At 50.4% G+C, this 13,153-nt stretch overlaps 1 protein-coding gene across 1 annotated transcript in view; it reads right to left on the bottom strand.

The window, feature by feature from the left end:
- TCF7L1 (transcription factor 7 like 1) overlaps positions 1 to 11,045 on the bottom strand; it is a 160,274-nt gene extending 149,229 nt beyond the window's left edge. Inside the window, exons 1-3 of the mRNA XM_079941383.1 lie at positions 10,363 to 11,045; positions 10,217 to 10,280; positions 9,845 to 9,972 (exon numbers count right to left, since the gene is read on the bottom strand). Coding sequence (XP_079797509.1) covers positions 9,845 to 9,972; positions 10,217 to 10,280; positions 10,363 to 11,025 — 855 coding nt within the window. The 5' untranslated portion in view covers positions 11,026 to 11,045. The remainder of the gene's footprint in view (positions 1 to 9,844; positions 9,973 to 10,216; positions 10,281 to 10,362) is intronic.
- Positions 11,046 to 13,153: the final 2,108 nt, after the last annotated feature.

Below are 13,153 nucleotides of genomic sequence, written 5' to 3' on the forward strand. Positions count from 1 at the left end.
AGATGTTACTCATTAGTCACTTTTTGTTCACACACCATTTCTTTGTTATCTTGCTCCAAATGGCATTTTCACATTAATTTGGCCGTCCACTTTCAGTAGAGGGGAAATTGCAGCATTGTGATTGGAACGATGGCTTTACAACCTTCTGGAGAGGTGTCTCTGGAACCCTCGCTTACTCTCTCAGGCTCAGCTTCCTCGTGGATAAAACAGAGGTGGTACTATCAGATGTGGTAACAGTTGTAAATGGTGTGATACAGCACCCTGGACCACTGCAGATGCCTACAAGGCTGTTTTTTTTAAATATTGATGTTTAAATATTCATGCTGTCGACATTCAACAAATGTCTATGAATCATTTATCATGGGTCAGGTGTTCTAGTTTAATAAAGAAATACTTTGAGATGCATTTTCTCCATAGCATGGCTTTCTGCCAGGGTTGCTGTCGATCTCCCTGAGTAGTGGAGAGGGTAAAGCTCCAGGGGGTGCAGCTGAGCTCTAGTCCTGTTTCCATCACTCATAATTGATCTTGGGCAAGCCTACGATCTCCCTGAGCTTGTGTTTCTCACCACTGGCGTGAGCTGGATGGTCCCTTCCAGCTCGGAGGGCTGCAGGGTACCCATGTGGAGTCCCCTGCACAAGAAACTCAGGGAGAAACCCCCAATGCACTCCTAGAAGGTATGTCTTATAAATCCAGCTGACTCTAGTGACTCTGGTATATAATCTTTGGAATTTACGGAAACAGTATAGTCCTAAAAATATCAGAAATCACTACTGCCAACAAATCTGGACTCGTAAATTGATCAGCTTTTCTTTTCTTTTTTTTTTCTTGTTGGTTATTTATTTTAAATACAGTAGTGTGTACATGTCAATCATAAACTTAACTTTTCATACTGCTCATTCCTACTTCTTTTGCTTTTCTTCCTTATCATCAGATCCATCTATTTCTTAATCACAGTTACTATCTCATATTTACATCTTTGTTTTTCCACACAACACACTTTCTATAGATATTCCTACAAATAACAGCCCCATCCACGTTAATCTCGCCAAGATTAATGCCTTGTAATACACAGATCTCCAATAGGGCTTAGATAGGACCCCCAGCGCCTCCCCAACTTCTATTAACCAGACTTGGAAGCCCCTTATTACTCTTTCCACCATGCTACTGTTTTCAGAAAGAGACCACCTGGAAGATAAATTTGGTAAGTGAATAAAAAGGTATCAAATTACCTGATTCCTAATTTCAAACCATCTTACACACACACACACACACACACACACACACACACACACACACACACACACAGAAAAGGGGTGGTGGTGGGGACTAACACATTCTCTGCAATTCTCTGTAAAAATCTAGTATTTATTTCTTTAACAGTCAATTTACTCAGAGTTACAGGTGATTGGGACTTATTTTTAACTTATAAAGAACTTTAACAAAAGCAACCAATTTATAAAATGTTTTATAAAACGCACAATAAGGAAATAATATTTGCATACTTGGTCACCAGAGCTTGGTTTGTCAACCAAACTACGTTGTAATCCAAATTGCAGGGGTAGCGAGCAAGCCTGCCCCTCCCACCTCCTTCCACCCCAAAGACACATTTGTGTATTCTTCCAACCTCACTGATCTCAACAGGAAAAAACAGTCCCCCAGTTCAGAAAAGTTCATGTCTCTGTTAACAGACAACCACTTTTTCTCTGAAGGAAGGTAACGTGGCGGTAAAATTCCTGGGGCCGCCACCTAAAGGTTATTTGATGCCTGTAGAGCACAGATAGCACTGGACGAAGAACTTCAACCAAAGCCGCTCACTCACTTACACAACTGTTTATTTGGGAAGGTACCTTCCCAGGTCCGATTTGTAAAGTTGGAACAAATCTACCTGCCCTCCACCCTGACTGGTAACTCACGTCAGGATTTCTGAACTGGGAGACAAAGGTCAGCTGCCCTTCTCCCAAGAGGGGGAGGAGCTAGTGACATCAGGCATGCGTGGAAAGCCACAAGGGTGAAATGGGAAGACCCAGCCTTGGCACTCACAACCAAGTTAAAATCTCTGTGCTGTCGATGACTAGTTGCGTGACCCTGAACAAGATACTTGACCTCTACCAGTCGGTCTGCCCAGCAGCAAAATGGGAATAGCAAGTATCTACTTCCTTAGGTCAGAAGCAATGACAAATGTTAAGGTTTTAGCAAGCATTGCCAAGTGCTTTCCCAATGCAGTGGGCTGTCAACACCCTTCAGGAACAGCAACTAAGAGCACCCAGTTCACCGTACATTTGCCAGCACTGAACAGTCTCAGTAAGACAAAACCTTTGTTAATTTGGTGGCCAAAAAATAGTGCTTATCTTTATGAACATTTCTGACTACCTGGGAGGCTGAACATAGTTTCACATAAGTAGTAGGCGTTCGTAGTTTCTTTTGTGAATTTTTTGTTTACACTTATTTTCCACAATTGGGGTGAACACTTGCAGTCTTGTTCCTCCTCTTGAATGGAACAGATTTCTAAACTGCTGTAACAGTTTGAAAGTGTATGTGTGACTTCATTGCCTGTCCTGAGAGCTCCAGGTGACTGGAGTTATCGTCCCTTACTACTTCCACAAAATCTCATGAAAAGGGTCATGTTCAGGAAAACATCCTTATGATTTAATTTTCAAACTTTGAAATGTATTTGTAAACTAAAAGGTCATTTTCCCAAGAAAATCTGTAGGCTGTACACATAATGAAAAGGAAAGACTTAGGATTCTGAACCTAAAACCTTTAGAACCTTAAAGCTACCTGGTGATCGAGGGATAACTCAGCATCTCAGAAAGGAGCTGCCCAGTGCCCCAGAGTTGTTCCCTGGGCGGCACACACAGTATAGAGGAAAAGGCAAGCCCCCTTCACTCCCCCCATGTCCCTTCATTCCCAAATGCCAAGGTTTTGGAAACTGCAATTATTTCACTGCTCCCTAAATCCAATCCAGTTTGGGAGAGAACAGTAACACATGGGACTTATAAAAACCTCCTCTAAAAATACATTATTAGATTAGCCAATATGGGGCAATTCTCTACATGCTTTTTTTTCCCAGTCCTTTCCCATCCCCAATAACTTAACACATGCCAACATCTGTCCCTGACTGAAAATGAGCTGTGTTTTGATCCTCACCTCTATCCCCCTTCAAAGTCAGCCAGCTCTAGACAATAAAAAGAGGAAAAATTTCCCAAGTGTGTCATATCTTTCAATCAATGCACAAACATCTCATTATTCACATGTAGCTAAAAGGTTCCCAACAAGTTTGGCTTTGTAACTGGGTACAGAGGAAGGGCCTGTGGTCTCCCTACTGCCAACAAAACCCCAGCCAACTTGCTCTTGGTTTTCACTGATAATCCCAAAGTCATCTAGACAACCAATGCATTCCCCCTCGATTTCTGCAACTCCACCTCTGCGTTTTTTTTCTACATCCCCTTCTTCAACGCTTGGGCTCACCCGCTTGGGCTCACCCGCAGAGTCGAGAGAACAATACCTACTGTTGGTGGGTGGAGCCACGGAGCATCTCCATCTATGAGGGAAGAACACTGCCTTCGTCCGGAAGCTCTCAATCTCATCTCTTCCTCCTCTTCCTCCCCATTTACCCTCCACCCTACCCTACCGCTAGTACAAACAAGCTCCCACTCCAGCATCCTACATGGACTGTCTCCGGAGCCTGCAGCCCTTCCCATCCCTCTCTTTGCCACAGCCCATCTTCTTAAATGGGTTGCCCAGAGTCTGGTTTTCCAGCACCTTCCAGGTTACGGGAGATAGAAAGTGAAATGTGTAAGGCAGGAGGCTGCTCGCATGTGTGGGAGTCTGGTGTGGGTTCTGGCTGAGGAGTGAGGGACGGGCCACACGGCAGGACCAGTCCTGGTTACAGCACCTCGACACCCGACGAAGAAGCCTGAGGCTAGCATCTCTGCCTACCTACCGTTCTCATCATCACTTGCCTGGAATACTGCTCTCTGCAGGCACCAATTACTTCCTGATTAGTGAATTCCCAAAGCTCCTTTTGAGTCCTCAGTCCTCTTCTCCCCTCTCTCTGTGGCATCTGACACTAAGGAACACCCGCCCCCTTCCCTCCCCTCCAGCTTCCGTGCAGTTGCAGTCCCTAAGCTCTCCTCCCACCTCGGCAGAGACCCCTTCCCATCCTCCCTCAGTGACTTCTCTGCTCTGAGCACCCCTTCCTTTCTTCTCCTGCTCCCTTGCATCATCCTGTTGCTGAAGCTTCAACTATTCCCTCAATATCCCCTCAAACCCAGTGCCTCTCCAACGAGACAGAGCAGTTCCTCTAAGTGAGACCCTCTGACAGACCGCGTGGGCTGTTATTGCTACAACAGTTCATAAGCATCTGTCCAGCACTGGGGAGGCAAAGATGGAGGGCCAGGGCCCCACTTGCCAGAAGTCACACCCCGTCTCCCAGGCTCAGACACCAGGAGTTGACTGCGACATCAGCCCCTTTCTCCCTCCCTCCCTCCCTTCCATCCAATCCACCACCTCTTCCCATGCAAACTCAAGCAACCCTGCCAGTCTCCCTCATGCTACCCTTCCTTTCCATTCAGATACTCTTAAGCCCCTTTCACCTCGCCCCTGGCCTCCTGCGAGTCTCCCAAGCATTCTAGCTCCTCCCAGGTCCTCTGCCCACAATCACTATTATCCTTTTAAGCACATGTACGAGTCACATTATTTCCCAGCAGAACTTTGGATGGTACTCTGCTACTTCTTGAATAAGGCCAGATTCCTTCACTGGCATTCAAGGTCTGGCCCCTTACCCTTCCAGGCAAATGGAAAAACTTGCATTATCCCAAATGGCCCTGAACTTCTACCCCACTCCATGCCTTTGCTCTCCCTGTGCTGGCTTCTACCTTCAGATGTACGTGCAGGACTTCCGCTTTTCACTCTAAATACCTTTGTACTGTTCAAATTTTTTTATAGTTAACAAAAATTACTTTGAATTAAAGAGTGATGAGTTTCAGGGACTAGTCTAAAACAACTTCCTTTACCTGCCCTCCTTGACCATGCCAGCCCAAGACAATTTTTCTTTTTATTCTGAAAATTCTTCTCTGAATTGTATTGACTCTTAACGTGGACTTCCTGTTATAGTTGTTGGTACTAACATCACTTCTTCCTAACTCGATTTTTAGGTCCTTCAGGGCAAAGCTGGGTCTAATTCAGCCTAACTCCCACAGTCCCTTAGTCATTGCCCATGATAGGCCTACAATAAATAGAGGAAGTCAAGGCGTTATGACTTTTTTTTTTTTTTTTGCGGTACGCGGGCCTCCCACTGCTGTGGCCTCTCCCGTTGCGGAGCACAGGCTCTGGACGCGCAGGCTCAGCGGCCATGGCTCATGGGCGCAGCCGCTCCGCGGCACGTGGGATCCTCCCGGACCGGGGCACGAAACCGCGTCCCCTGCATCGGCAGGCGGACTCTCAACCACTGCACCACCAGGGAAGCCCGCGTTATGACTTTTATCTTAAGGATGCCAATCTGAATTTCCCCAGTTTTAGCAAGTAAAAATGGACTCTTAAGTTGAAAGATAGGATCTTTACATTATGCATTTTCCAATGAGTTAATCATTTAAATTCCTTTTTATGCCACAATTTTTTGGGGTAACTTTACACATCACTGTAAAGGCTGGAACACTCTGTATTGAAGGTTAGACGTGTGTGTGTGTGTGTGTGTGTGTGTGTGTGTGTGTGTGTGTGTGTGTACATGTGCTGGCCTACTTTTTCAAGATTCCCCAGAAGTAAGATCACTAAAGAATGAGACCACCCTAAACCTCTCCAAAATTGTAACAAGAGCAAGCAGGTATTCTCTGTCAGATCCACCCACCCAAAGAAAAAGGACTGACAGGGTTTGAGTCCCTCCACAGAGTTTGTCATCAATTGTCACCCCAGAAATCTAAGTGCCAAAACTTCAGCAATGCAGGCAAGGCCCTCGTAAATGCTCATTCCATGTGAAAAGCCCTCATTAAACCCTGAGTTATATTTAGAGAAAAATAGAACAGAAGTTATATTTAGATGAAATGGCTTAAAAGAACTTTCCCAAAAGCAGCATGTTTATACCGATCTTCCAAAAGAAGAGGTTTTATCAATACTTGGCTTTTACATACAACTCCTAAAAACCAGAAAACGTCTCTATACGTACACAAAGATTTCTGCTTGGACTCCTTTGTGTCAGGAAGGAAACAGGAGCACCCAGGATATCAGCAGGACTGCCCATGGGAAGCAGTGGGATGCGAAGGACTTGTGTGGAGGACAGAGTAATTTCCTACAGAAATCTGAGTTGTGATGGTCTGAGAAATCTATGAATAACTTGGTGCTTGAGCTGCACAAAGGCAGCTCTAAAATGTATACACTGGACCCCAAACTATAGATTTCCTCAGCAACCCTACCTGGAAGTGCTCTTTTCCAAAATGTCATTAGCACTCACACTGTGGTCACGGTCAAACGCCTGTCACTTTGCTGCTCACTCGCTGAACCACAAGCTGCATTTTCTTTGTGGTTCTGATTAGTCCAACTATTTTTGACATCTGCTTTCTTCTGTGCTGACTTACATTTTCCTAACCAAATTCTAGTCAACAGCACCAAGGTGGTTTAGTGAACTGGTGAAGCCTTTTCATGAATGAATGTATAATTTCGTGTGACTACTGGAAGGAGTGAAAAGTGATTTGTGGCCGTTATTCCTCTCTTCACAGGCCACAGGGTCCCCAGAGCTCCAGATGAGAATGAATCACGGCTCGGAGGCTTGGCACACACCCCGGGTTAAGGGGACCTCTTCTCTAAAGAGCCTCAGGAAGAGGCCACTTCCCAGCCTCCCAGCCAAACCAGAGTGGAGGGCAAAGGTAATGAACGGGGAGGAGATGGCCAGACTGGAGGACTGGCCGGCCCCCAGTTGTCCCAGAAGGAATTTTGCCAGTGGGTGAGGGTGCTGGAGCCCTGCTGCTATTCCTAGAGTCAATTAATACTATTCCTAGGGTCAATTAATACCCTGAGAACGCTCCAGCCAAACCTCACGTTTGCCTCTGGCCTGGTATTTCCAGAAAGTGTTAGGGTGTAAGAGAACTAAGGTCACCCAATTTTATACCACTTATAGGCCTTAGAGCAGCAAGGACTAAGGTTGTGAAACTTAGATGCAAAACCAAAAAAGACTTAGGCTGCTAAAAGAGAGACCAGATCATAGAATCCACCACCCCCCTCACCCTTCAGCCACCTTCCTCCCCCTTCTCCCCCCCATATCTCTCTATCAATACATTCCTTTTACCAGGCAGGGACCCCTACAGAGGCCCACTGTCTGCACCTATAGTTTGCCTACAGTATCACATTAATATAATCATTAATCACATTAATATAATCATCCAAAGGAAAAGCATCATCTCAGTCCTACAGTCCAGACAATCAAGTGCTTAAGTGTTTCCTCCCTTGCTTTCCTAACAGTCATTGACGCCCAAGGATAGAGTCAAATTAGCAGGTTCTACTGAGCTGATCTAACGGCAGGAAACTTCAGTAAACTTTGTAACCAGGCAGGTCAAAATACCATGACAGACACATAAGGGGCACAGAAACAATGGGGGCATTGAACTTACTTTTCTGCAAGGGCAATTCATCAGGGAGGCAAGATGGAAACAGGAGAGTGAGGCAGGACATACTAGGTCCCGTATGAAGGATCAACAGGGAGAGGGTGAGTGTTCTTGGAGGCTCAAAAAGGAGGACAGTGACATGGGCTCAGGCAGGGAACAACTGCAGGAATGAGCAGGGACAGTCAAAAGCATGCAGAGGGGAAAGGCTGGCTTCCTCAAGGAGGGCTCCAAAAATCCCATGCAGGCCTGGATGCAGTAATCAGGAATAGCCAGTACCAAAAAGAAGCAGCCTTTGGAAGCTCTTAGTCAAAAGTACATGTAAGATGGTAGAAAGAAGGAAGGGTGGTAGAAGATGGTAAAAGAAAGTAGGGGACTGACACAAACAAAATCTGTCCCATTTGGGCTCCTGAGGGGGAGGGGAAGAGCAGCATATGAAGACTGGCAGTCGTCACCATTCAAAGAGGAAGAATCAAAATGCCCTGGTGAGAAAGGGGAAAGGAATAGCTAGCTTGAGTGAAAGAATTAGTCATATTTGGAACATTTCTGGCGACTTTACCTGCACCAGGACATGGATCGGTGCTGACTCACAGAAAAGCCAAACTCCTTTTCCCAGACAACTAAAGGTAAAATGGAGAAAAGGGACTCTGATAGTGTAGTGACCTACCTTTTCACACACACACGTACAGAAACCCTACTAAAACTTTCAGAACTGAGCCACATCTGCGGACACGGAAGAGAATCTGTGAAAACCTGAACGACGTTACTGCAGTTTGTTTTGCTCAACTTTTACTCACACATTTTTCTTTTAACATGAATGAGAAAAAGCAACAGCCAGATGCCCGCATCCAGCTCATATTCAGGACTTACATTCGGGAGTTCCCAGGATGCACCAAGGCAGGGCCAAAGGTGCAGGGTCTTCCCTGCTTGAAAGGAGAGGGCTGTGCGGCTCCACTCTGCTCTCGGTTGGCCAGAGTCCCCAACCTCCACTCCCACACCCCAACCGGCCGGCAGAGCGGCCCCACTGAACCGGCGGCAGATGTCTCCACTCTCCACCGACCACTGTACCATGACGGCAGGGATGGTCCATTCAGCACCAGCGTTTCCCAGGCAGCCCTTTAACTATGATTATTATTTAAGGACAACTTGAGCATAAAGTGAGTTTGTCGGGTCAGCTCTTAAGGCGCCAAACACCTTCCACCCCGAATCAACAACAGCACGAACTGGCGGGCACTGGGAAACCGGGCAGGGAGCAAAGTGAACCACTACGGCGTGCAGGCGCCCAAGCAGCAGCGCGCAAGAGCCTGGCGCATAGTAGGCAGGTGTTCACTCAAGATCTGCCACCGGACCTAGCACCTGGGCAGCGGGCCCTCGGGTGGGGTGGCAACTCAGGGGACAAAAAAGCCTGGCCAGCCCCGGGCTGTGCCCCTCGCGACGCGGGGGGCGGGAGTTAGAGCCAGGGAGGGGGCGAAGGAATCCGCCCTCATTTGCACGTCGTCTGGGGCCCGGTCAATTTGCTTAATCACGGCTCTAAATGCCAGCGCGCAGCACACAATGCGCGCCCATTAACAGGTTTAAAGTGTCGCAGCGCTCGCTTTAAATGAGAAAAGCCGGCAACAAAGGGCGAAAAAGCCAAGTTCCTCAACTTGAAGAATGCCTCGATTCGCCCTCGAAATCATCTCGGCGAGTTTAAAATCCCGAGCTCTACAGAAAAGTTGAGGCCCCCGCGCGAGGGCTGGGGGTGGGGAGGGGTGTGTGTGAATAACCCGCCACGAATACTGGGTTTCTTAGGAACGAACTCACAGCCGCCCAGCGAAACTGGAGTCGTGGGGCAGCGTCGCCAACCCTGCTCCCCCGGCCCCACTGCCCAACTGCCAGGGAAAGCTGACCGATTTCCAGGAAGGAAGCGAGACCCCACACACACACACACACACCCCCGCCCAACCGGCACAAATCCAAGTTTCCCTTTAGTGCGGGCAAAGAATTCTGGAGACCAAGGAGGACCCCAGAAGTGGACCCCAAAGCCGCTCCCCAGCAAAAGGGGAGCATGTAAAGGCACTTTCCTTTCATGCAGGCACTGCCTAGAGCAGCCTAACCCTCGACCGCCAGAGTAGTTCAACCCCGTAAGCAAGTTCTGCCCAGGATCCTCACGGGACGGCCCCATCCCCCATCCCCCACCCTGTCGCCGAGCCCGGGGGCGCATCTCGCGGGCCCCGGCCGCCCACCCGCCCCGGCGCAGCGGGACGGGCACTCACCGTGCGCGCTCCTCCCGGAGACAGGGGTCCGTTGGGGAGGTACGGGCTGCTCAGGTCCGGTATCATCAGGAACGGGTACCCAGGGTAGGGGGGACCCTTAAAGAACGCGCCGTCCTGGGGCCTTCTCACTGCGGGCAAGACCAAGGAGGGGGTAAGGTCGGGGTCCCCGGGACAGCGCCGCGGCTGGGGACCCGGAGTGGGGACCGGAGACCAGAGCGCCCCCCACGCGCGCCCCAGGACTGCTGAGGCCGACAGGGGCGGAGAGCAGGGGCAGGGGCACGGCCACGGGGGTAAGGGGTACCGAGATCGGCCGGAGATGAAGCCCCGAGCGCCGCGGGGCCGGGAGTGGGGGCTGCCGGGGCCGGCACTTACCTTCGGCAAAATAGTCCCGCGGCTTCTGGAAAGCGTCCCGGGCGGGCTGCGGACGCCTCTCCGCCTACGGAGGAGACACAAAGGCGAAGGCGGGTGAGCGAGCGCGGGGCTGGGGTCCCCCGGGGCGGCCGCGGAAGCCTCCTCACCTCCGAGTCCGAGCTGCTGCTCTGGTTCTCCGACTCGTTAACCAGGGACGACTTGACTTCGTCCAGGTCCCGCTGCGCCGAGGCGCTGTCGCTGCTCGGCTCCTGCTCCTCGCCCCCCTCGTCCTGGAAGGGGATCAGCTCGTCGTTGGCCCCGAGGTCATCCCCTCCGCCGGCCGCCCCGGCGCCCGAGCCGCCGCCGCCGGCGCCTCCCCCGCCGCCGCCGCCGCCGAGCTGGGGCATGGTGGGGCCGCGGGCCGGGGCCGCCGCTCTCGGAGCCCCTCGCCGCCCGCGCCCGGCCCGGCGCCCGCCCCTCCCTCCCTCCCGCTGGCCGGCCCGCTCCGCTCGCCGCCGCGGCGGCCGCAGCAACAAAGTTTGACAGGGCGTGGCCCGGAGGGAAGCTGGGCCGGCGCGGCCGGGCCGGGGCGGGGGCGGCTCGGCTCGGGCCCCACCGGCAGCGCGGAGCCCGGGGCTCCCCAACTCGCTGCCGCCGCCGCCTGCTCCGCCGGGGTGTCCCAGCGCCTGGCCCGCCGGGGAGGGGCGAGCGGGGAAAGGGAGGAGGGACCGGCGCGCGGGCCAGGGGGGCCGGAGGGAGGAGCCCTGCTGCAAGCTGACACCCGCGCGCCTCGCAGAACCCGGAGAGCTCCGGCGCGCACACACTCGCATTCACACTCGCCTGCCGCTCGCTCACACCTTCCGGGGCTGCGCCTCCCCGCAGCTTGCACCGCCCTCGCGCCCAGACTCGCCCAGACCCCCTCCCCGCGCCCTACCCTGCACCCCCGCGGCCCTGTCCCCACCCTCCGGCCGACCGCTCGGGTCCCGCCCCCACCCCTAGGCATCCCCTAACTTTCTTCCCGAGAGCCCCCAGAACTCCGCACCGGCTCCACACCCCTCCCACCGGATCCGCGCGCCGGCGGGCGGCACTGCCCCCTGCGGGAAAGCTTCGGACCCACAGACCGGCCGGGGACACTCGGTGCCTGGAGACCTCGCAGCGCTGGGTCCCTCCCTGCCTGGTCGCCCTCGCCGGCTGCGTAGGGCACAGGATTGGGGAAATATATGGCACCCCGGAATATGCCGGGCGGCCTCCCGCTCCTCTTTCCTGTGGGGTTCCAACGCGCCCCCCGCCCCAGTTCAGGTTTTCGACTTTGTTCAGGTGTCCAGAGTCACCCAAGCTGAAATCCCAAAGATCACCTTCGCCCCATAGCTCCGGACTAGGTCCTTGGTTTCAGAAAGAATTCGGATTTGGTTCGTTGAGAAGGAAGATTGTCTGCCCAGTGACCTTTGAAGCGTTCACGAAGCTGCCTCGAGAGCCAATGAACGTATGAAAAATGCCCGACCAGCCTCATGCTTAAAGAAATGCCTCCTGTGATAACGTTAAAATATCATCTCTCCACCCAGTTCAGGAAAGTTTGAAAAAGTGGATCTTGTGTCCTCCATAGTGGGGAACTACTGGTGGGAGCGTCCGTTTTAAAACCAGACTGGAAGGCAGAATGGGAGTACTTAAAACTATTTTAAACGCGACTTGCAGAGGAGTTTTACCAGCGATGTGTATACGTATGGTCAAATTCACAGATACAAGAAAGTTCAAAGCAGCAGGGAGGTTGGTGAAAAAAAGAGTTCTGGGACTTTCTTACGGTGAGAGTCTGTGCAACAACTAGCCCAGGAGAATGAGGCCCCTGCACGTAAGGATCCTAAAATGATTTTGGAGAAACACCCTTAAGTGAAAATGTATATGGTACTCACTCTTCTTTTTTGTTCTCTAAAAATGACATACCTGTGTTTACTTTGTCATGGAAAGAAAGCCTGAGAAGACGCACGCCAAATTATTATCAAATATTTCTGGGAAGGGGGATAATTGAGAGGAGAGGGACAGTTTTGTTTTCTACTTTCTACATATTTTATTGTTTACAGCAAGCAGATGTGACTTATCTATATTTTCACACAATTAGTACATGAATATAGTTTCATAAAACTTCAAACAACAGAGATGCATCTTGAGAAAAAACTAAAAGTTTCTCTTCCCCCCACCTCCTTCCCACACCTCCCTCCAGTTAATCACTGTTACTAGTTTGATGTACATCCTCCCAGACATCTTAGGCAGTTGTGTACACCTGTAAACACATATACAAATATTCAGGTTTACTTTCACGAAAATAGAATTATACTGTTCATGTTATTGCGTGATATTTCATTTTTACAAGTTTTTGAAAGTCAGAAGGATTTTTTCATGTGGTCCATAAACATGTGAAAAACCTATCGTATTAGCCTCCCATGGTTTTGCTGTAACACATCACTGCAAACTGTGCCTTAAAACACCAGGAATGTATTCTCTCACTGTTCTCGAGGCCGGAAGTCCGAAATGAGTTTCACTAAATCAAAATCAAGGTGTTGGCAGGGCCATGTTCCCTCTGAGGCTCCAGGGAGAATATACTTCTTGCCTCTTCCAGCTTCTGGTAGCTGCCAGCATTCTTGCGATCTCATCACTCGTTTCTGCCTCTGTGGTCACATGGCCTTCTCGTTTGTCTTTGTCAAATCTCTCTGCCTCCTTCTTACAAGGAAGGAGGCTGTGATGTCATTTAGGGCCCACCCAGATCATCCTGGATAATCTCCCCATCAAGATCATTAACTTAATCACACCTGCAAAGACCCCATTTCCTTATAATCACACCTGCAAAGACCCCATTTCCTTATAAGGTAATATTCACAGGTTCCAGTGATTAGTACACTGATCTTTGGGAGTGAGCCATTATCAACCTACCATACCCATCAACCTCGAAGAAATACAAATTGAAAC

The sequence above is a fragment of the Stenella coeruleoalba genome, assembly GCF_951394435.1.
Source record: "Stenella coeruleoalba genome assembly, chromosome: 13".
Taxonomy (NCBI): domain Eukaryota; kingdom Metazoa; phylum Chordata; class Mammalia; order Artiodactyla; family Delphinidae; genus Stenella; species Stenella coeruleoalba.